This window comes from Ranitomeya imitator, chromosome 5, assembly GCF_032444005.1.
Source record: "Ranitomeya imitator isolate aRanImi1 chromosome 5, aRanImi1.pri, whole genome shotgun sequence".
Taxonomy (NCBI): Eukaryota; Metazoa; Chordata; class Amphibia; order Anura; family Dendrobatidae; genus Ranitomeya; species Ranitomeya imitator.
Window position 1 is genome coordinate 570,111,486 of NC_091286.1, and position 24,987 is coordinate 570,136,472.

Genomic DNA, 24,987 nt, shown 5'->3' on the forward strand with positions numbered 1-24,987 from the left:
CCCCGCAATGTCGCCGCCCTAGGCACATGCCCTTGCGTGCCTAGTGGCAAATACGGCCCTGTCAACCAGGTATCATTTTAATCAGTAATCAGTATAACAGCACCGACCTGACAGGTTACTCAGCACAATCCTGCTGACAGGTTCCCTTTAAATAAAAAAAACCTATTCATGTTTCATGTCTGCGAACTCGCACTTGGATTTTTTCCTGTTTTCCAGTACACTGTATGGTAAAATCAATGGTGTCATTCAAAAGTACAATTCGTTCCACAAAAAACAACGCCTCACGTGGCCATATTGACGGAAAAAATAAAAAACGCTATGGCTCCTGGAACAAGCGGAGCAAGAAATTAAAGAGGAAAAATGGAAAATCGCAAGGTGGTGAAGGGGTTAAGGACAACAGAGAGAGGAAAATCTGAGTATTGAAAGTATTGAAACTGATAAGAATGTTCAACTTTTTGACAATAGGACTCAATCTAACACCTGGATTTATGACACACTACATAGACACAGTTCACACCTCCACCAGATGGTCTCCAGATCACCAAAATATCACTGCCACCACTTCTCCATATGTAACAAAAACACCTTAATTTGAGGTCTTTCGCTTATCTTTAGGAAGCATCACCCTTCCACCCTATGCACAAATGTCCTTTGTAATAACTCTTCACTGTTGCGATCTTGTCTAAGTACCGTAATTAATTTGTATTTATAGCCTGAAGAAGGAGCCTCAGAGCTCTGAAAACTGCAAACATTATTCTTCTGGTTGGCCAATAAATGTATCACTTCAAGAATATTTTTGTCGTTTTGGGGCATAAAAGTATTTACATCGAACCTTCCCAGCAGAAAACTATCAAGACAAGAAAGATTTGTGTAACTGATGTACTTTGTACATAGGATTTTCTGAACCAAATACAATTGTATCAAGCTTTCCAGTGTCAGCAAAGCTAAATGTTTGGCCACATGGTGACTTTGGCCATGCAACATTACAATGAGGTGGTGTGGCAGCAAGTAGCCATGACCATGTCATGCAAATCCCCAGGAAGCTAAAACTGCTGGGTTTCTGCGGACTGGCATGTCACAACACCATGTGTATGACAGCGAAACCACATTCACTTTCATTATGTTGTGATATAGGTTTGTGATACTCCATTGTCCGGTCACACATTGGGGCCGATACTTCAAAGTGAATATTCCAGAAAACTGGCTTAAAACACTTTGAATAGTTGCAAATTATTGCACAACATGGAGTTGTATAAACCTTTTGCGACTTTTGGGCAGATCCTGTGTTGACCAGCTCCGCCATGATGGGAATGCTGAGAGGTTGGGACGGGGTATACTGTAGCTACACCCGACCATCAAACTCAGCAAAAGTGGCAGTGCTTCTTACACCGGAAATGACTGAAGAAACGTTTCTGACCATTTCTGTCCGGAGGTACACGCCATTGATAAGATGTGCAGAATTCATTAAGTTGATTCATTGAGTTGGCCTCTTATTAAATTCAGCACATCTTATTCCTGCCCACCCCTCATTAAGACTAGAATATGAATTACCTTTATTCCCCCCAACAGTATTCGGTTTCAGTCACGGGTGCGCCACCGTTGCGTGTTCAGTCATGGGCAGCTGTAACTGCGCCCCTGGCACTGACTGACACTAGCTTTGCATTGGGATGGCTATCAGTCATTACCAGGGACGCGGTTACAGCCGTCGCTCTCTATACTCAGTGGTGACTGAACTCGCACCGCCTCTGCCCCATGACAGAAACCGGAACGCTGCCGGGGGGAATAAAGTTCATTTTCTCCCCACTGCGTTCGGCTAAGTGTGGGTGTTGGGCAGGTTACTAACTGGCGTTAGTAACATGCAGATTAACCCCATATATTCAGGTTAATAACGTTTTTTTATATGACAGGTTCCCTTTAAATACTTGTTGTACAATGAAAATTATATGCCAATGACAGAAAAATCACCTCTGGATCATTAATGGACTCAATAAACTGATGTCTTGTCTTTCTCCCACAGCTTATGTCCAAGCATGCCGTGCCCTGATGATCATCTCTCTCATCTTGGGTCTCTTTGCTTGTTTAATCTCCTTGTTTGGACTGAAATGCACAAAATTCGGAACTAAAAGTGACCACACCAAAGGAAAAATAGCTCTTTCTGGGGGACTTGTCTTCATTTTAGCAGGTACTGTATTTGGGCTACCTTTCAGCTTTATTCTGATCACATCAGGCGTACACGGCTTCTAAAAAAATTAGATAAAGAAGCACTCTCATCAAAGTTTTATCTTAATAAATTGCAATCATCATATTATACAGCACTGTGTACTTACAATTGCTTGTTTTGCCTTTCTATCTTGCTAACTCTTTTCATTTCCATTAGGTCTATGCCATCATGTAGGAGGAGGTCTCTTTTCCCTGCATGAGTCATAAGTCACTGCGGAAGTCCCAGTCAGGGGTAGGAGGGAGCAGCTGGGTCAGGCGTTGAAGAGGGGAATGAGTCAAGCAGGGAAAAGAGACTTCCTTTTTCTGCATAGAGCAGAAAAAAAGAGAATAATTAAATGGGTAGTAAGGCAAAATGAGCAATTGTAATATAATGATTCCAATATATTAGAAGGATAAAAACTTTGATGGGATTGTTTCTTTAAGGGATTGTCTGGTTTTCAATTGCTCTTTTAAGAAATTTTGAGTAGAAGGTGTAGGGTTCATTGCTCAGGTCTTTAATCTAGTGGCCAGAGCAGAACACAGATAGAATAAGTGTCTCTTTCCACTTCACTTTTCCTGAAGAAGCACTGTAGGAGAATTTATCAATTGCTGCCAGGGTTCTTGACAGATATCAGCTAGTTTCTGGGATTCTCAGCTTTATAATACTTGTGATTTTAAGGGGTAACTTCCTTCATTGTTGAGAGGGTGAAGCTGGGGAAAGGACACTTATAGGCCATGCAATTCTCCTATGGGAAATTAAATATGCAAATTGTCTATAAGTCTCCTTGCCCCGGCATGGCTCTCTCCAGAATAAGAAACGTTACCCCCTTCATCTAGAAAAATCAAACCTCTTGTTTTGCTCTGAGGAGGGGCAAACACCTGGAAACACATGTCACAGATAGAGCATCTGGTTTGGCGATTATCTTAAGTCATGTGGCAAGGCTCGTTAAAGGGTCGATACTAACTTTAATTTAGGATTGCTACTTCCAATGGGTGACGCTATAGTTCATGTCCTCTTCCTCTCTGAAGAGACAATTTGAATATTTGAGATTAACATATGGTCTCTGGGCCCTTGTAACAAGAAAAGGGATCATCTAACCAGGGCAACCCTTTAATAAACAGTATTCATACAAACTGTTCTGTCAAGAAATGTAATTGCTGCCCAAAGTAACCAATCAGATCCCATGTCGGCGTACACCATAGTGATTTGTGACAGGTTGAGGATTTGCTTCCCACCCTGGACCACCAAGAATTATTTTTTTTTCCTTTTGGTTACTTTGGAACAAATAGAAAAATTTCAAGATACTTTATTATAAAAGTAGAAAGCAGAGAATTTATGTGTGCTGTAGCCTGTCTATCATACCATGCCCGGCTCCTCGGACTGCTCTTGGGTTACGAATACTTTAGGATTTATGTTTGTTTGAGCCCTGTGACAATGCTATAAATTACAGATTATACACAAGTAGGACTTTGCAGGAGAAAGCAGACATTGCTGACTTTGCGAATGATTTAAGTCCTGGATAGAGCCTGTGCCAGGTAAACAGAGCTAAAAAATGCTTGATAAATATTAAATAGAACAAGAAAAAAAGGATATTTGTATATATGTATTTGTTAGCACAATGTCAGCTCAGAATTGTATTCCAGTGAATGGGTTTGAGCTGAAATGCTAGATATTGCTCATGCACAATCAGCACAGTTTCTGTAAAATCAAAAGTTAGATTTTTTTTTTCAAATACAAGCACCTCTTTATAAGTTTTGGTATAAAATGTATGTGGACACAGAGATTTTTTGAGGTGGTCAAAAATCATGAGCAAACCACTGTAGGAAACGCTTTTTCTTCGAGTTTTTTTTTAAGCGTTTTTAGTTTCTTGAAGTGATTTTGATGAATTTTTTAACACTTTTTTGACCTGAATATTTTTCTGGAATCCTCTTGTCTAATTTGGTTCAAATTCCATCAAGAGCCTCTTCAAAAAAAAGTGACATGCACTTTCCCCTCTGTTCTCCTCCGTCAAGCGCTTTTCAAAATCTGAAAAGGAAAAAATATTCGAAAGTCTGCACATATAAAATGCTTTTACAATAGAAATAAATAGGAAGAGTTTTTTAAGCATTTTTGTGTGATTTTTCAGGTGTATTTTTTAAGCAGACCCTTTCCAAAAAAACTGTCTCAAAATTCTGTGTTGACATACCCTAATATCTTGAATTAGTAAAGCACCTGGTTTGCCAACACTTTCTTCATCCTTGTGTGCTTCTCTGAGCAGGTTTTTTGCTTGTTTTGCACTGTATCTAATCAATACAGCGCTGAACGAGGATCTGTCACCAGATTTCACAATGTACACCGCATAGATTATTGCAGAGCTCTCATAGGCAGGTATACTTACTTTTATACGACGTTTATACGTACGTTTATACAACCATTCTGAAAGTTTCAAATCCGTTTCCACCCACCAAACTTGATTGACCGCTTCTCAGTGTCCCTCCTCCCTGCTGCTGCTGAGATCTGCTCAGTACAAGCTGCAGTTATCGGTCAGGCTGGGTAGGAGGAGACTGAATACACTTAGATTCACGAGCTCCCACTTTTTAGACTTATTAAATGCTCATTTTAATATTAGGATTATATAGTTATTCTGATGTGGATTTTCTAAGTAATTACATCAGCCTCATCAGGCCTTGGAGATTTGAAAATGAAAACACTTATGCTGACCTCCTGTGCCAAGGCCATTCAAGGTGTCGACTCTCCCGCCCCCGGGTCTCGCATGAGGTTGTTATGTCATGTGAGGCCGGCGCCCAATCAGCGCTGGCGTCACTGTCCCCGCCTTCGGATGTATAAGTAATCACGAGGAGGTGAGCGGTCAGCCGCAGCTGTCACTGCCTTCATAAGTAAAGGTGTAATGTCTTTACCTTGCAGAAAGTGACATGACCATATAAACAGTTTAGGGGGATCATGCTGTAAGATTCCCTTTTAATCCAAAGTCACAGTTTATAATTTAATTTGATCAAAAAATACTAAAATACTATGACGTGGCCATTTATTTAAATACACCTCCCCACCTGCGTGTGGCCCCTCTATCTTCATCCCCTCCTTAATTGATTGACATCTCTGGCTTCATAAAATCAGAGATGGGAGGAGATAGATGGAAAATAAGCAGGTGGGAAGGTGGATATAAATGATTGGCCCCGCCGTGATGTCTTGAGCACTCGTACTTGATTTGCGGAGTGAGTCCCTTTAATTAGTAATCATACATTAAAGGGAATCTGTTAGCAGCTTTTTGCTATATATGATAATCCAAGGACAGTATGATGTAGTGGATGAGACACAGATTTCAGCGATGTGTCACTTGTTGGGCTGTTTGATATTGTTTCCATTCAATGAAAGTTTTATCACCAGATTATCATTGCGATGACCATAGTGCACGCGAGCCCTGGTCTGACCAGCTTCCTGAGCTCTGCTACATGCTAAATCTAAAAGCTATCATTGTGTCACAACTGTTGCCCTCAATAAACTAAGTGATACATCGTTGGAATCAGGGTCTCATTTCCTACATTATGCTGCTCTCAGTTGATGTAGCAAGAACTTGGTGACAGATTCCCTTTAAAAGGTACATAGAAACACAGCGATATAAAGATATTGACTGAATATGCACACAATGCCATAATGTAACACTGAGTAATCCATTACCATTCCATACAGGTCTCTGTTGCCTGGTGCCCGTATCCTGGTATGCAGCCAGTATCACGCAGCAGTTTTTTGATCCTCTCTATGGTGGAATAAAGTGAGTGTGTTTTATATAATAATATTAGATCTGTAATATAATGTTGCATTATAATTCAAACACACATTAATCAATTAGCCAGTTTAGGATATAAGAATAGCATAGAAAGGAGTTATCTTCATCCATAGAATATGGGGTATAGTCTTCTAGTCTTCAAGTTAGAAAAGTTGTTTGCAAGTACAGAAAACATAGGTTTATGGAGTATTGGGCAGATAGATGATAGATACAATTGTAATCGTGATAATTCAAGCCCCAGTGTGAATTACTGTAGTTTCTATAGGAAAAAAGTAACCTTCTGGCTGTTAAGAATAAGCCAATGAAACAAGAACAAAGTATATAGCTCCACACAGCTCGTCTAACAAGTGGTCTCTCCAAGTATAATACAAATGCTGCTATCACCTCCCACTGCGCTCTCAAAGTTAGTCAGTCCCTTCATGACAAGCGTCTCTACTACTAAGCAGCGCTCCTTCGGCCGGGTGTGCTACTTCTGGTTGAACCTCTGAGAACATTTCATGCCTTTGCTCTTTTTCATCTTTTTTCCTTGTTTGTGCAAGGTCATAATCTCTTAATTTTCGGACTACTCTCGACAATCCAAAAATACTAGTGAAGTGGAGACAGGGGCATACATATAAATCATGAGGCCCCGTAGCAAAAGTTCTAATTGGCACGTCTTGTGGCACGTCGTGTGACATGTCTTGTGGCATGTACACAGTTGTCATGACCCTATCGAAGCCCCTACACCCCAAAGTGTTCTCAACCATGATCACCTTTCATGGCCATTATAGAGTAGGATGTTCCCAAAATTGCCAACCCCCCCCCCCCCCACATAGTGTGATACCCCCACAGCGAATCCTCCCTCACAATTTCATTCCACAGTCCCCACATGTACTATAAGAAGCCCCCACAGTGCCCACAACACATGTAATATGCCCACAGCATAATGCCCTTAAAGTTCCTCTCCCGCAGTATGATGTTCCCATGGTTCCCTCAAACACAGTATCACAGCCCCCGCTCAGTATGATGGCTCCTTAATATGATGCGGCAGTCCCTACTCAGTATAACAGACCCTCACTAAGTATGATGGATCCACAGAACTCTACTCAGTATGACGACCTCCACAGCCCCTCACTCAGTATAATCAATCCCACACCCCCTCTCTCCGTATGATGGCCCCTACAGCCTCTAACTCAATATCATGCCCACACAGCCCCTCATTTAGTATCATTCCTCCCCACATACCTTTGGCTCCCTGATCCACCAGGATGTGGATACTACTGAAATTGTAAAAATGGGTGGTATGTTCAGGGTGTAGTGCCCAGGGCCCCATAGTACCTGTGTGGTCTGCCACTAAGGACAGTACACCCCTAACCAGAGGCAATTACCCATGAGGAATATGCTAAGATTCCTCAGGAACATTGCCAGTAGCTGTCAAATAAATCACCTTTACAGCAGGTCATAACAGCAAAAGGGCACTCTGCTAAATACTAAAAATGCTTGTCATGAAAGGGTCATTAAATGTGGAATTTTGTGTTAAATTTGGAGAAACCACATGTTATATTAGTTGTTTCCAGCGATTTAAATTGTTCATAGATAGATAGATAGATAGATAATTAGATACTGTAGATTAGGAATATTCTGCAGATACAATATTAATACCATATTTCCCTATCAGGTATGAGCTTGGCACTGCATTGTATATTGGATGGGCTGGATCGGTACTGGCTATTCTTGGTGGTTCTCTTCTGTGTTGTTCTTACAAGAAAAAGAATAAAACTGCGAAAAAAGGGTAGGTACAATAATCACATAAATATGTGTGTGTGTGTTCATGTGGATACGCCTCTCTCTTTTTTTCTAAACTGAACAGATTTAATTTTTCTAACATCCTATTATAAGGTGAGACGGCCGTATAAATCGGACCACAATGAACAGACTGGCCGGCGTCTCTCCGGACTTGGGCTTGGCAGCTCCATATATTTCTGTGCAGCTGTCACTCTTGGGTGAGGAGAGCAGTGACAGTCCGTGCATTGCGGGCAGATTTATACGGCCGTCTGTCAGCGCCCTAAAAGAGACCTCCCATCCTCCCGTTTAATAATTGCGTTGTTTGCCTTTCAACTATCAATGTAAGTATGTGGAGCCCAAAGCTGGATCCTATCTTCTAGATGTGGCCTTACTAGGGATGTTTATAGGGGCAATATCACACAGGATCGCAGATTTTTATCTCACTTTTTAATCTCTCTTATCTTTATATGTCACATCTATGTCAAGGTCACCAAATGTATTGCTTTCCGTGACAGGAATAAAGCCCTTTTGTAGATATAGCTCCATCAATAGCACATCTGCTTCACCCACAAATCGCCATGATGGCTGCCAGTATCTGATAGTAGCTGATGGCATGCAGGCAATAGGCAGTCCCACTCCAGAAGGGCTGCCTCCAGCCTTGGTGTAAGGATATCCATTCACCTACTGGACCATTACACTCTTTTGTGAAGCAGAAATTATATGGACGATTTCTGAAACTGTCTAAAGAAAAATATAATTGTTGCCTAATCAGATCACAGCTCTCATTTTTCATGAGTACAATACAATGTGAAAGCTGTGGCGTGATTCAGTAACAAAGACAGTTTGTCTTTTCGACACTTTCATAAATCTATACTGATATCTTTAGGTACATTGGGAGGACAATCAAAGTGTAATGGTTCTCTGTCAGTGGTCACACTGATGGCTACCAAAGCATACCTAGCGCTAAGTTATCTTGACTTACACAGGGGCCTCTGGGTTGGGGCCACGGAGCAGGCTGCTGGCTGGTAGAAGTGGTCAGGTAGCTGGGTAAGAATCTGGAGGGCAGTCAAGTTACAAAATCAGGAGACAGACAAATAGTCAGTAAATAGGTTCGTGTCAGAACAAGAACCTCATAAATAAAACAGGGGCTGAATAGTAGCGCCAAACCAGAGGAAAAATGTGGCACCTACCAGCAGTAAGCGGAGAGCTTTAGTAGGGTGCTGTCCAACTGAGTGAAGCAGGGAGCTGATTACTCCTGCGAGTCAGCACACACTCATTCTGCCAGACAAGAAGGCGCTACCGCCGGCACCTCCCTAATCTCGTGGCTCTCAGTTCACAGGAAGTTGAAGACTGACTTCCTGTCAACACATGGGAGCATGTTCTTGGACTGGAGATCACACAACACAGCTGTCCATAATAAAGAGGTCATAGATGCAACTAGCTAGAATACTGCTGCTGAATTTACATTACATGAGCAAAAAAAATTGCTGAACTGTTACTTTAAATATATATTTTTAAACATACTTTCCAAGTTCAGGTTAATTTTAAGGGAATAAATATTTATTTTTTAAATAAATGCTTTATAAGTCTTTATGGGAAGCAATAACTTTAATGGAAAACTTTATTAACATCATTGTTCTAAGAACTTGTGGTTTCTAGAGAGAGGAGAGTAAGTAGATTTAGTAGATTAAGCAAGTGGAGTACAGTAGTAGTTCTAGTAAGGAGATTGTTAGACATTTAGGGCTGTACTTTGCATAGTAGCTACTTGGGGAGTTGCAGAACTGGGTGAAGATGTTCATCTGTTTGGTGCTTAATAGCGTCTCCTGCTGCCAGTCCCCAATATCAAGTCCTAATGACATCATGTGTCACTACAATGACCTAAGTGTGCAGAGCAGCCGACAATCCAGACAATATGTCAGCAGCGCCATAGCAGCTGACAGCGAAGTAGGCCATGGTGGCCATAACTATAGTTTAAGGGGCTTTTTAACAATTGCCCTATAGCATGAATTATTATTTATTTCACATTTGTTAAATGACTGTTTAGTGAAGACTTTTTACTTTATTTCCCAGATGTAACATGGTTATTGTAAGTTTTACACCTTCAATATAAAGGGGAAATCCAATAAAAAATAAACCAAGATCACCCTTTAAATGGGCACCTTCTAAAAAACCTAAATCAAATCTGTATTGTGTGAACCTTACAAAAAGATGGACCTGTTCCTTCTAAGAAAAAAGTGACAGTAGATGAAATTATAATTTTTTACTCTAATATACTGTATGTCATTAGCAAATTAGATGATTTAGCTCAATATTACAAGAAGCGGGTTTTGCTTTCACTGGACCTGGTAGAGCGCAGCTCTGAGACTCTCTTCTCTAAGGCTACGTTCACATTAGCGTTGCGCGCCGCTGCGTCGGCGACGCAACGCACGACGCACGCAAAAACGCGTGCAAACGCACGCAAAAACGCTGCGTTTTGCGACGCGTGCGTCGTTTTTTGACGAAAATCGGACGCAAGAAAAATGCAACTTGTTGCATTTTCTTGCGTCCGACGCTAGCGTCAAAAACGACGCACATGTCGGAAAACGCAACGCGAAAAACGCATGCGTCCCCCATGTTAAACATAGGGGCGCATGACGCGTGCGTCGCCGCTGCGTTTCCCGACGCTGCGTCGGGAAACGCTAATGTGAACGTAGCCTTAGACCTCTTCTCTGCCAATGCGAGGGGGACGATGTCAGATGCTAAGATCTGGTCGGGGCCTGTTTTGCCCTTTGGATTAACTTGTTGGTCCATAAAACACAATGGGTAAATCGGATCAGCTATTTTCTTTCATAAATTTGGAAATAGTAAAGAACAAACATGATGAATTAATTCATCAATGCATATCAGCCATGATCTTGGATGACCTTGTGTATTATTCAACACAGAAAAAGAAGGCTAAGCTTCTTCTAAAGGGTTAATCTTCTAGAGTTGGACATAGCTGCTTGTAAAAGCTTAAAGGGAACCTGTCACTGCCCCCCCTCCCCCCGGCGTTTGTAACTAAAAGAGCCACCTTGTGCAGCACTAATGCTGCATTCTGACAAGGTGGCTCTTTTAGTTCGGGTTCCTGGCACTGCTGCGATAATCGCTTTTGCAGTTTGTCCCTCATACCTGTGATATCGTCCGGGGGGCAGGTCTTTCCCCCTAATCCAGACGCCTCACATCCGTCACTCATGGCCTCTGCGTGCCGGGTGCCGCCTCCTCTTCCTTCAGTAGCGTCCCCGGCACCTGCGCTGTTATTTTTTGGGGGGGCATGCGCAGTTGCGCTGCCCTTCGAACTTACAGCGCAGGCGCCGGGGATGCTACTGAAGGAAGAGGAGGCGGCATATCCAGAGAACTGTTTATCCCTTGGAAGAATGCTATTACAGGTTCTCCATTTAATATCTACTTTATAATTGTCTAAGGGTCACTTCTGTCTTTCTGTCTGTTTTTCTGTCTGTCTGTCACGGAAATCCCAAGTTGCTGGCCGCGACCAATCAGCGACGGGCACAGTCCGGCCGTGAAATGGCCGCTCCCTACTTCCCTGCAGTCAGTGCCCCCTCCATACTCCCCCCCCCCAGTCAGTGCCCGCCACCCACATAGCGTTGTAGCAGTCCGTTAAACCGACTGCGTTACACCGCGGCATAACGCGGTGTAATGCAGTCTGTTAACGCTGCTATTAACCCTAGTGACAAACTTTTTACTATTGATGCTGACTATGCTGCATCAATAGTAAAAAGATCTAATGTTAAAAATAATTTAAAAAATAAAAAATCGTGCTATTCTCACCTTCCGGCACCTTTCCCGTTCCTTGCGACGCTTTGGGCCATTCATTGCGGTCTCGCGAGATGATGACGTAGCGCTCTCGCAAGACCGCTACATCATCATCTCGCGAGACTGAAATGCATTCTTGGGACCGGAGTGACGCGAGGAGCATCGCTAAGGCTGGTTTCACACTTGCGTTTTGATCTGCAGCGTTTTTAACGCAAACACATTTAAACGCATTTGGTGCAAAAACGCGTTTAAACGCTGCGTTTTTTAGGCGCATGCGGTTTTGCATGTTTTTGACGCGTTTACAAGTGGTTTTTCCTGCGTTTGCGTTTTTGAAACGCATGTTGAGAAGTGTGTGACAGCTGCCAATCATCAAAATCAACTAGAAAACCCACTATAAACAGAAATACCTAGGGTTAGGGTTAGGATCCCTAGTAACCCTAAAACACAAACTCTAACCCTAACCCAAACTCTAACCCTAACACAAACTCTAACAAACTCTAACACAAACTCTAACCCTAACCCTAAAGTACAAACTCTAACCCTAACCCAAACCCTAACCCTAACACAAACTCTAACAAACTCTAACACAAACTCTAACACAAACTCTAACCCTAACCCTAAAACATAAACTCTAACCCTAGCCCAAACTCTAACACTAACCCAACACAAACTCTAACAAACTCTAACACAAACTCTAACCCTAACCCTAAAACACAAACTCTAACCCTAACCCTAACCCAAACTCTAACTCTAACCCTAACACAAACTCTAACAAACTCTAACACAAACTCTAACCCTAACCCTAAAACACAAACTCTAACCCTAACCCAAACCCTAACCCTAACACAAACTCTAACACAAACTCTAACACAAGCTCTAACACAAACTCTAACCCTAACCCTAAAACACAAACCCTAACCCTAACACAAACTCTAACACAAACCCTAACACAAACCCTTAACCCAAACTCTAACCCTAACCCTAAAACACAAACTCTAACCCTAACCCTAAAACACAAACTCTAACCCAAACTCTAACCCTAACCCTAACACAAACTCTAACAAACTCTAACACAAACTCTAACCCTAACCCTAAAACACAAACCCTAACCCTAACACAAACTCTAACAAACTCTAACACAAACCCTAACCCTAACCCTAAAACACAAACTCTAACCCTAACCCAAACCCTAACCCTAACAGGGTTAGGGTTAGGATCCCTAGGGTTAGGGTTTGTGTTAGGGTTTGGGTTAGAGTTTGGGTTAGGGTTTGTGTTAGGGTTAAGGTTTGTGTTACAGTTTGTGTTAGAGTTTGTGTTAGGGTTTGTGTTAGGGTTTGTGTTAGAGTTTGTGTTAGAGTTTGTGTTAGAGTATGGGTTAGAGTTTGGGTTAGGGTTTGTGTTAGGGTTAGGGTTTGGGTTAGAGTTTGGGTTAGGGTTTGTGTTAGGGTTAGGGTTTGTGTTAGAGTTTGTGTTAGAGTTTGTGTTAGGGTTTGTGTTAGGGTTTGTGTTAGAGTTTGTGTTAGAGTTTGTGTTAGAGTTTGGGTTAGAGTTTGGGTTAGGGTTTGTGTTAGGGTTAGGGTTTGTGTTAGAGTTTGGGTTAGGGTTTGTGTTAGGGTTTGTGTTAGGGTTTGTGTTAGAGTTTGTGTTAGGGTTTGTGTTAGGGTTTGTGATAGGGTTTGTGTTAGGGTTTGTGTTAGAGTTTGTGTTAGAGTTTGGGTTAGAGTTTGGGTTAGGGTTTGTGTTAGGGTTAGGGTTTGTGTTAGAGTTTGGGTTAGGGTTTGTGTTAGGGTTTGTGTTAGGGTTTGTGTTAGAGTTTGGGTTAGGGTTTGGGTTAGGGTTTGTGTTAGGGTTTGGTTTAGAGTTTGGGTTAGGGTTTGTGTTAGGGTTAGGGTTAGAGTTTGGGTTAGGGTTAGGGTGTTTTCTTGTGTTTTTCTATAAAAACGCATGCAAACGCATGTGCTTAAAAACGCCTGTGTTTACATAGACATCAATACTTTTTTTGCCGCGAAATAATGCATGCGTTTTTTTGCGGCAAAAAAAACACCGCAAAAATTACTACATGTTGCATTTCTGGAACACAATGCATGCAGAGAAAAAACGCATGCATTGCAAAAACGCGTCAAAACGCATGCAAAAAAACGCATGCGTTTTAATGTTAAATATAGGGGGGAAAAACGCATGCGAAACTAGCCTAAACGCCTCGCCTGGATCCGGGGGCCGCCGGAGGGTGTGAGTATATAAATATTTTTTATTTTAATGTTTTTTTTTTTTAACGGGGATATGGTGCCCACACTGCTATATAGTACTTGGGCTGTGTTATATACTGCGTGGCTGCTATATACTACGTGGGCAGTGTTATATACTACGTGGGCTGTGCTATATATTACGTGGGCAGTGTTATATACTACGTGGGCAGTGTTATATACTTCATGGGCAGTGTTATATACTATGTGGGCAATATTATATACTACATGGGCAGTGTTAAATACTAAATGGGCAGTGTTATATACTGCGTGGGCTGTGTTATATACTACGTGGGCAGTGTTATATACTACGTGGGCAGTGTCATATACTACGTGGGCAGTGTTATATACAGGTCCTTCTCAAAAAATTAGCATATAGTGTTAAATTTCATTATTTACCATAATGTAATGATTACAATTAAACTTTCATATATTATAGATTCATTATCCACCAACTGTAATTTGTCAGGTCTTTTATTGTTTTAATACTGATGATTTTGGCATACAACTCCTGATAACCCAAAAAACCTGTCTCAATAAATTAGCATATCAAGAAAAGGTTCTCTAAACGACCTATTACCCTAATCTTCTGAATCAACTAATTAACTCTAAACACATGCAAAAGATACCTGAGGCTTTTATAAACTCCCTGCCTGGTTCATTACTCAAAACCCCCATCATGGGTAAGACTAGCGACCTGACAGATGTCAAGAAGGCCATCATTGACACCCTCAAGCAAGAGGGTAAGACCCAGAAAGAAATTTCTCAACAAATAGGCTGTTCCCAGAGTGCTGTATCAAGGCACCTCAATGGTAAGTCTGTTGGAAGGAAACAATGTGGCAGAAAACGCTGTACAACGAGAAGAGGAGACCGGACCCTGAGGAAGATTGTGGAGATGGACCGATTCCAGACCTTGGGGAACCTGAGGAAGCAGTGGACTGAGTCTGGTGTGAGGCGTGTGCAGGAAATGGGCTACAGGTGCCGCATTCCCCAGGTAAAGCCACTTTTGAGCTACAGAGAAGCAGCACTGGACTGTTGCTAAGTGGTCCCAAGTACTTTTTTCTGATGAAAGCAAATTTTGCATGTCATTCGGAAATCAAGGTGCCAGAGTCTGGAGGAAGACTGGGGAGAAGGAAATGCCAAAATGCCTGAAGTCCAGTGTCAAGTACCCACAGTCAGTGATGGTGTGGGGTGCCATGTCAGCTGCTGGTGTTGGTCCACTGTGTTTCATCAAGGGCAGGGTCAATGCAGCTAGCTATCAGGAGATTTTGGAGCACTTCATGCTTCCATCGGCTGAAATGCTTTATGGAGATGAAGATTTCATTTTTCAGCACGACCTGGCACCTGCTCACAGTGCCAAAACCACTGGTAAATGGTTTACTGACCATGGTATTACTGTGCTCAATTGGCCTGCCAACTCTCCTGACCTGAACCCCATAGAGAATCTGTGGGATATTGTGAAGAGAAAGTTGAGAGACGCAAGACCCAACACTCTGGATGAGCTTAAGGCCGCTATTGAAGCATCCTGGGCCTCCATAACATCTCAGCAGTGTCACAGGCTGATTGCCTCCATGCCACGCCGCATTGAAGCAGTCATTTCTGCCAAAGGATTCCCGACCAAGTATTGAGTGCATAACTGAACATTATTATTTGTTGGTTTTTTTGTTTGTTATTAAAAAACACTTTTATTTGATTGGATGGGTGAAATATGCTAATTTATTGAGACAGGTTTTTTGGGTTATCAGGAGTTGTATGCCAAAATCATCAGTATTAAAACAATAAAAGACCTGACAAATTTCAGTTGGTGGATAATGAATCTATAATATATGAAAGTTTAATTGTAATCATTACATTATGGTAAATAATGAAATTTAACACTATATGCTAATTTTTTGAGAAGGACCTGTACTACATGGGCAGTGTTATATACTACGTGGGCAGTGTTATATACTACGTGGGCAGTGTTATATACTACGTGGGCAGTGTTATATACTGTGTGGGCTGCGTTATATACTACGTGGGCAGTGTTATATACTACATGGGCAGTTATATACTGCGTGGGCTGTGTTATATACTACATGGGCAGTGTTATATACTACGTGGGCAGTGTTATATACTACGTGGGCAGTGTTATATACTGTGTGGGCTGCGTTATATACTACGTGGGCAGTGTTATATACTACATGGGCAGTTATATACTGCGTGGGCTGTGTTATATACTACATGGGCAGTGTTATATACTACGTGGGCAGTGTTATATACTACGTGGGCAGTGTTATATACTGCGTGGGCTGCGTTATATACTACGTGGGCAGTGTTTTATACTACGTGGGCAGTGTTATATACTGCATGGGCTGTGTTATATACTACATGGGCAGTGTTATATACTACATGGGCTGTGTTATATACTACGTGGGCAGTGTTATACACTACGTGGGCAGTGTTATATACTGCGTGGGCTGTGTTATATACTGCGTGCCTGTGTTATATACTACGTGGGTTGTGTTATATATTATGTGGGCTGTTATGATCTGGTGGCCTAGGAGTAGCATGTGACGTACTCTGGAGAAGGTGGTACCTGTACTGACCGCAGACCCTGAACTTAGCATCGCAACTAGAAGTAGCCGTGGGATGTACCTAACACTCCCTAGACACCTCGACACAGCCTAAGGACTAACTTCCCCTAAAGATAGAAACGGGAAAACTATCTTGCCTCAGAGAAAATCCCCAAAGGATAGACAGCCCCCACAAATATTGACTGTGAGAGGAGAGGGAAATGACATACGCAGACTGAAATCAAAGGCCTTTCTAGCTAAAAAGAAAGAATAGGACAGAGAACTATGCGGTCAGTATTAAAACACTAGAAAATATCCACCACAGAAAATACAAAACTCCACATCTGACTAAAGACATGGAGGGTATATCTGCATCTCCAGAGATACAGCTTGGCTGCAAAAAAATCCTTACACAGACAAAGCTGGACAAGACAAAACATGAAAATGCACAGATCTATAAGGCCCACAGCATGTGGACAGCAAAAACAAAGCCAGAACTTATCTTTGTTGAAAAGAACAGCAAAACAGGAGAGACCAGTCTGGGATGTGAATCCTCCAAAAACAATGGACGACTGGCACTGACTAAAGGATCAAGCAAGACTAAATAGCCCAGTCCAAATTGCAATAAGTGGACACACCTGATAAATGCTGCGATCCAAAGACAGCAGCACTACCACTCATAACCACCGGAGGGAGCCCAAGAGCAGACTTCACAACAGTACCCCCCCCTTGAGGAGGGGTCACCGAACCCTCACCAGAGCCCCCAGGCCGATCAGGACGAGCTAAATGAAAGGCACAAACCAAATCGTCAGCATGAATATCGGAGGCAACAACCCTCCTGGCCATAACCCTTCCATTTGACAAGATACTGAAGCTTCCGCCTCGAAAAACGAGAATCCAAAATCTTCTCAACCACATACTCCAACTCCCCATCAATCAACACCGGAGCCGGAGGATCAACAGAGGGAACAACGGGCAGCACATACTTCCGCATCAAAGATCTATGGAAAACATTATGGATGGAAAAAGAGGCTGGAAGGGCCAAATGAAAAGACACTGGATTGATAATCTCAGAAATCCTATAAGGACCAATAAACCGAGGCTTGAACTTAGGGGAAGAAACCTTCATAGGAACATGATGGGAAGACAACCAAACCAAATCCCCAACCCGAAGCCGGGAACCAACACACCGACGACGGTTAGCAGAACGCTGAGCCTCCTCCTAAGACAAAACCAAATTGTCCACCACATGAGCCCAAATTTGCTGCAGCCTGTCAACCACAGAATCCACACCAGGACAATCAGAAGGCTCAACCTGCCCTGAAGAAAAACGAGGATAAAAACCAAAATTACAAAAAAAAGGCGAAACCAAGGTAGCAGAACTAGCCCGATTATTAAGGGCAAACTCGGCCAATGGCAAGAAAGCCACCCAATCATCCTGATCAGCAGACACAAAGCATCTCAAATAAGTTTCCAAAGTCTGATTAGTTCGCTCGGTTTGGCCATTTGTCTGAGGATGAAATGCGGAAGAAAAAGACAAATCAATGCCCAGCCTTGCACAAAAGGCCCGCCAAAACCTAGAAACAAACTGGGAACCTCTATCAGACACAATATTCTCCGGAATGCCATGCAAACGAACCACATGCTGAAAAAACAACGGAACCAAATCAGAAGAGGAAGGCAATTTAGGCAAAGGTATCAAATGAACCATCTTAGAAAACCGATCACAAACCACCCAGATAACCGACATCCTCTGGGAAACCGGAAGATCTGAAATAAAATCCATAGAAATATGCGTCCAAGGCCTCTCAGGGACCGGCAAAGGCAGAAGCAACCCACTAGCACAGGAACAACAAGGCTTGGCCCGCGCACAAGTCCCACAGGACTGCACAAAAGAACGCACATCCCGCGACAAAGAAGGCCACCAAAAGGACCTACCAACCAAATCTCTGGTACCAAAAATCTCAGGATGGCCAGTCAACACAGAACAATGAACCTCAGAAATCACTTTACTAGTCCATCTATCAGGAAAAAACAGTTTCCCCACTGGACAGCGGTCAGGTTTATCAGCCTGAAATTCCTGAAGAACCCATCGTAAATCAGGGGAGATGGCAGAAAGAATCACCCCTTCCTTCAGAATGTCGACCGGCTCAAGGACCCCACGAGAATCAGGCAAAAAACTCCTAGAGAGGGCATCAGCCTTAACATTCTTAGAACACGGAAGATACGAGACCACAAAATTAAAACGGGAGAAAAACAGGGACCATCGAGCCTGATTAGGGTTCCGTCGTTTGGCAGACTCGAGGTAAATCAGATTTTTATGATCGGTCAGGACCACAATACGGTGCTTGGCCCCCTCAAGCCAATGTCGCCACTCCTCAAATGCCCACTTCATAGCCAACAACTCCCGATTGCCGACATCATAATTGCGTTCCGCAGGCGAAAACTTCCGAGAAAAGAAGGCACTCGGTTTCATCAAGGAACCATCAGAATTCCTCTGAGACAAAACGGCCCCTGCCCCAATCTTAGACGCGTCAACCTCAACCTGAAATGGAAGAGAAACATCCGGCTGACGCAACACAGGGGCAGAAGTAAATCGGCGTTTAAGCTCCTGAAAGGCAGAAACAGCCGCGGAGGATCAATTCGTCACATCAGCGCCTTTCTTCGTTAAATCGGTCAGAGGTTTAACCACACTGGAGAAGTTGGCAATGAAACGACGATAAAAATTAGCATCACCCAAGAATTTCGGAAGGCTCTTCACAGATGTGGGCTGAATCCAATCATGAATGGCCTGAACCTTAACCGGATCCATTTCTATAGATGAGGGAGAAAAAATGAAGCCTAAAAAAGAAACCTTCTGCACTCCAAAGAGGCACTTAGACCCCTTCACAAATAAAGCATTCTCACGAAGGATCTGAAATACCATCCTGACCTGTTTCACATGAGACTCCCAATCATCGGAAAAAATCAAAATATCATCCAAATATACAATCATGAATTTATCAAGATAACTCCGAAAGATATCATGCATGAAGGACTGGAACACAGATGGGGCATTAGAGAGTCCGAATGGCATCACAAGGTATTCAAAATGGCCTTCGGGCGTATTAAATGCAGTTTTCCATTCGTCACCCTGCTTAATACGAACAAGATTATATGCCCCTCAAAGGTCAATCTTAGTAAACCAACTAGCCCCCTTAATCCTAGCAAACAAATCAGTAAGCAAAGGCAAAGGATATTGAAATTTGACCGTGATCTTATTCAAGAGGCGATAATCAATACAGGGTCTCAAGGAGCCATCCTTCTTGGCAACAAAAAAAAACCTGCTCCCAATGGTGAAGAAGATGGCCGAATATGCCCCTTCTCCAAAGACTCCTTAATATAGCTCCGCATGGCGGCATGTTCTGGCACAGACAGGTTGAAAAGTCGGCCCTTAGGGAATTTACAACCTGGAATCAAGTCAATAGCACAATCACAGTCCCTATGCGGTGGAAGGGAACTGGATTTGGGCTCATCGAATACATCCTGGAAATCTGACAAAAACTCAGGAATTTCAGAAGAGGGGGAAGAGGAAATTGACATCAAAGGAACGTGACCATGAACCCCCTGACAACCCCAACTAGTCACAGACATAGATTTCCAATCTAACACCGGATTATGTACCTGTAACCATGGAAAACCTAGCACAATAGCATCATGCAAATTATGCAACACCAGAAAACGACAATCTTCCTGATGGGCTGGCGCCATGCACATGGTCAGCTGTGTCCAAAACTGAGGTTTATTTTTAGCCAACGGTGTATCATCAATGCTCCGCTCGGAGGACAACGCCACAGTGTGCACAACTCTGCGCTCGCGCAAGCGCCGATCAATCTGAATGGCCAGAGACATAGAATCACTCAGACCAGCAGGCGTGGGGAACCCCACCATAACATCTTTAACGGATTCAGAAAGACCCTTTCTGAAAATTGCCGCCAAGGCATCCTCATTCCATTTAGTCAATACAGACCATTTTCTAAATTTCTGGCAATACGATTCTGCCGCTTCTTGACCCTGACACAGGGCCAACAAGGTCTTCTCTGCATGATCCACTGAATTAGCTTCATCATACAATAACAGTAGCGCCTGAAAAAAGGTGTCTACATTAAGCAAAGCAGGATTACCAGATTCCAGTGAAAATGCCCAATCCTGAGGATCACCACGCAGCAGGGAAATAACAATTTTAACCTGCTGAATGGGATCACCAGAAGAACGGGGTTTCAGAGCAAAAAACAGTTTACAGTTATTTTTAAAGCTCAAAAATTTGGACCTGTCCCCCAAAAAACAAATCAGGAGTAGGAATTCTAGGCTCTAAAACCGGAGTCTGAACAATATAATTGGAAATACCCTGTACTCTAGCAGCAAGTTGGTCCACACGATAAACCAATTCCTGAACCTCCATGCCAGCGCCTAACTCCTGAGCCACACAGAGGAAAAGAGGGAAGGAAAGACACAACAGACTACAGAAAAAAAATGGCTCAGCACTTTCCTTCCCTTCTTCTGAGATGCGTTTAACTCATTGTTGGCCAGTTGTACTGTTATGATCTGGTGGCCTAGGAGCAGCATGTGACGTACTCTGGAGAAGGTGGTACCTGTACTGACCGCAGACCCTGAACTTAGCACCGCAACTAGAAGTAGCCGTGGGATGTACCTAACACTCCCTAGACACCTCGACACAGCCTAAGGACTAACTTCCCCTAAAGATAGAAATGGTAAAACTATCTTGCCTCAGAGAAAATCCCCAAAGGATAGACAGCCCCCCACAAATATTGACTGTGAGAGGAGAGGGAAATGACATACGCAGACTGAAATCAGGATTTAGCAAAGGAGGCCTTTCTAGCTAAAAAGAAAGAATAGGACAGAGAACTATGCGGTCAGTATTAAAACACTAGAAAATATCCACCACAGAAAATACAAAACTCCACATCTGACTAAAGACATGGAGGGTACATCTGCATCTCCAGAGATACAGCTTGGCTGCAAAAAAATCCTTACACAGACAAAGCTGGACAAGACAAAACATGAAAATGCACAGATCTATAAGGCCCACAGCATGTGGACAGCAAAAACAAAGCCAGAACTTATCTTTGTTGAAAAGAACAGCAAAACAGGAGAGACCAGTCTGGGATGTGAATCCTCCAAAAACAATGGACAACTGGCACTGACTAAAGGATCAAGCAAGACTAAATAGCCCAGTCCAAACTGCAATAAGTGGACACACCTGATAAATGCTGCGATCCAAAGACAGCAGCACTACCACTCATAACCACCGGAGGGAGCCCAAGAGCAGAATTCACAACAGTAGGCTGTGTTATATATTACGTGGGCTGTGCTGTTATGATCTGGTGGCCTAGGAGCAGCGTGAGACGTACTCTGGAGAAGGTGGTACCTGTACTGACCGCAAACCCTGAACCTAGCAGCGCAACTAGAAGTAGCCGTGGGGGGTACCTAACACTCCCTAGATCCCTCGACACAGCCTAAGAGCTAACTTCCCCTAAAGACAGAAACAGGAAACCTATCTTGCCTCAGAGAAAATCCCCAAAGGATAGACAGCCCCCCACAAATATTGACTGTGAGAGGAGAGGGAAATAACATACGCAAACATGAAATCAGGATTTAGCATAGGAGGCCATACTAGCTATAAAGAAAGAAAAGAACAGAGTACTATGCGGTCAGTATTAATACACTAGAAAATATCCACCACAGAAAATACAAAACACCACATCTGACTAAAGACATGGAGGGTATATCTGCATCTCCAGAGACAAAGCTTGGCTGCAAAAAATCCTTCACAGACAAAGCTGGACAAGACAAAACATGAAAATGCACAGAACTATAAGGTCCACAGCAGGTGGACAGCAAAAACAAAGCCAGGACTTATCTTTGTAGTAAAGCACAGCAAACAGGAGAGACCAGAAGGGATGTGAATTGTGAATCCTCCAAAAACAATGGACAACTAGCACTGACTAAAGGATCAAGCAGGACTAAATAGCTGAGTCCAAATTGAACACACCTGATAAATGCTGCGTCCACAGACAGCAGCACTACCACTCATAACCACCGGAGGGAGCCCAAGAGCAGAATTCACAACAGTACCCCCCCTTGAGGAGGGGTCACCGAACCCTCACCAGAGCCCCCCGGCCGATCAGGACGAGCCAAATGAAAGGCACGAACCAAATCGTCAGCATGAACATCGGAGGCAACAACCCAAGAATTATCCTCCTGGCCATAACCCTTCCATTTGACCAGATACTGAAGCTTCCGCCTCGAAAAACGAGAATCCAAAATCTTCTCAACCACATACTCCAACTCCCCATCAATCAACACTGGAGCCGGAGGATCAACAGAGGGAACAACGGGCACCACATACTTCCGCAACAAAGATCTATGGAAAACATTATGGATGGAAAAAGAGGCCGGAAGGGCCAAACGAAAAGACACTGGATTGATAATCTCAGAAATCCTATAAGGACCAATAAACCTGACTAAAGGATCAAGCAGGACTAAATAGCTGAATCCAAATTGAACACACCTGATAAATGCTGCGATCCAAAGACAGCAGCACTACCACTCATAACCACCAGAGGGAGCCCAAGAGCAGAATTCACAACACTGTGCTATATATTACGTGAGCTGTGTTATATGCTACGCGGCTGTGCTATATACTACGTGGGCAGTGTTATATACTAAGTGGCTGCTATATACTAAGTGGCTGCTATATACTACATGGCCATGCTATATACTACGTGACTGTGCTATATACTACGTGGCTGTCTGTGTTATGTGGGCTGTGTTATATACTGCATGGGCTGTGCTATATACTACGTGGCTCCTATATACTACATGGCTGTGTTATATACTACGTGGCTGCTATATATTGCGTGGGCTGTGTTATATACTACGTAGCTGTGTTATATACTACGTGGCTGCTATATACTACGTGGCTGTGCTATATACTACGTGGCTGTGCTATATACTACATGGGCTGTGTTATATACTACGTGGGCTGTGTTATATACTACGTGGCTGTGCTATACACTACGTGGCTGTGCTATATACTACGTGGACTGTGTTATATACTAAGTGGCTGCTATATACTACGTGGCTCCTATATACTATGTGGCTGTGCTATACACTATGTGGCTGTGCTATATACTATGTGGCTGTCTGTGTTACGTGGGCTGTGCTATATACTATGTGGCTACTATATACATACATACATATTCTAGAATACCCGATGCGTTAGAATCGGGCCACCCTCTAGTAGAATATAAAGGAGATATAACCCTCTCATCTGTCCACATGAGTGCAAAGGATCCAAATTCGAGGTTGATAGCAGTCCAAAACACGCTTGATCCAGCACTTCGATAAAATTGAAACTTATTGAAATCCAGTTAAAATCATATTCATGACTTCTAAATCATAAGTTATGTTATGGTTATAATAAAGAAGTCTTGCACTTTGAAACTTTTCAACCTATTATTCTCCAAATGGGTTTTCCTCTGATATGATTGTACCATTGTACCAAAATGGTGGATTTCAGTAAAAGTTTCAATTTTATCGAATTACTGGTTCAAGCTTGTTTTGGACTGACTGCTTCTTATTATACAATACCTGGTATACTTACGAGTGAGCAAGGAATGTATTTTTTTAATATGTGATAAAAAATAATCTATTAGCCTCCATACCAAATCAGACACATATGGGGACATCAGAACAGACCCCTTGCACTTGACCGGGAACCCGACTTTGTACGAGACATCTGTAATATGGCAGTGTGTATTCCACCACCGAGAATCTTCATTGACAACCATATGTCTCTACACCCTGATAACACATGTAATTTAAGCATTTTTCTCTTTCTTGCAGAGGCAATATATACAACTACAACAAGCCACCTGACAATGAGTTCATGCAGTTCAAAGAGATGAGAGAAAGTACTTCAACTTCTAAAGCTTATGTCTAGCCCTTGATCAGTAGTCGCCTGCCGGAGTTGCATTTAGCCATTTTATACTGAATCTTTTTCTTTTTAATGTGAAGACCTATGTGTTGTTTTTTTAAGTGCACACGATTGTTACTGGTACACTACATGGGAAGGACAAGAATAAGGGCGCGTGTTCAGGATAATTCTGCAAATCTCAGCATTATGTTTTATACCTGGTGACTGTTTCTATATTTGTATGACATTGGGGACCAGTAAACGTTTTAATGCAAATCATTGATGTTTGTTTCATTATTTATATCAATTTCTTCTTCAATTCCTTGACTTAAAGTTGAGTTCAAAGTAAAGATTATCCTGAAGAGGTAAATAATGGCATATATAGTCTTTACTTTCTTGTTATTTTATTACTTGTGGCCAGCCCAACAGTTTTAAGTTTGTTTTTCTCTTTTAAAAAATCATACTTGCCAACTCTCCCAAATTGTTTTGGAGACTCACCGAGAAAAGGGAGCCAGCCCTGAAAATGTTGGCAAACTTACCAGGTACCAATAAAGCCTCCTTAATTCCCAAAACAAGGGCTTTTGCAGGTCTATTATGTATTGCACCAGGATGATCCATCATCAGATGAATCACACATTCGAGCAGAGCTGTGGAGCCGGAGCCCATTTTGATGG

At 42.6% G+C, this 24,987-nt stretch overlaps 1 protein-coding gene across 1 annotated transcript in view; it reads left to right on the plus strand.

Annotated features, from left to right (window-relative positions):
- LOC138638468 (claudin-10-like) overlaps positions 1-24,589 on the plus strand; it is a 50,769-nt gene extending 26,180 nt beyond the window's left edge. Inside the window, exons 2-5 of the mRNA XM_069727795.1 lie at positions 2,018-2,182; positions 5,888-5,969; positions 7,642-7,755; positions 24,244-24,589. Coding sequence (XP_069583896.1) covers positions 2,018-2,182; positions 5,888-5,969; positions 7,642-7,755; positions 24,244-24,340 — 458 coding nt within the window. The 3' untranslated portion in view covers positions 24,341-24,589. The remainder of the gene's footprint in view (positions 1-2,017; positions 2,183-5,887; positions 5,970-7,641; positions 7,756-24,243) is intronic.
- The last annotated feature ends 398 nt before the right edge of the window (positions 24,590-24,987 follow it).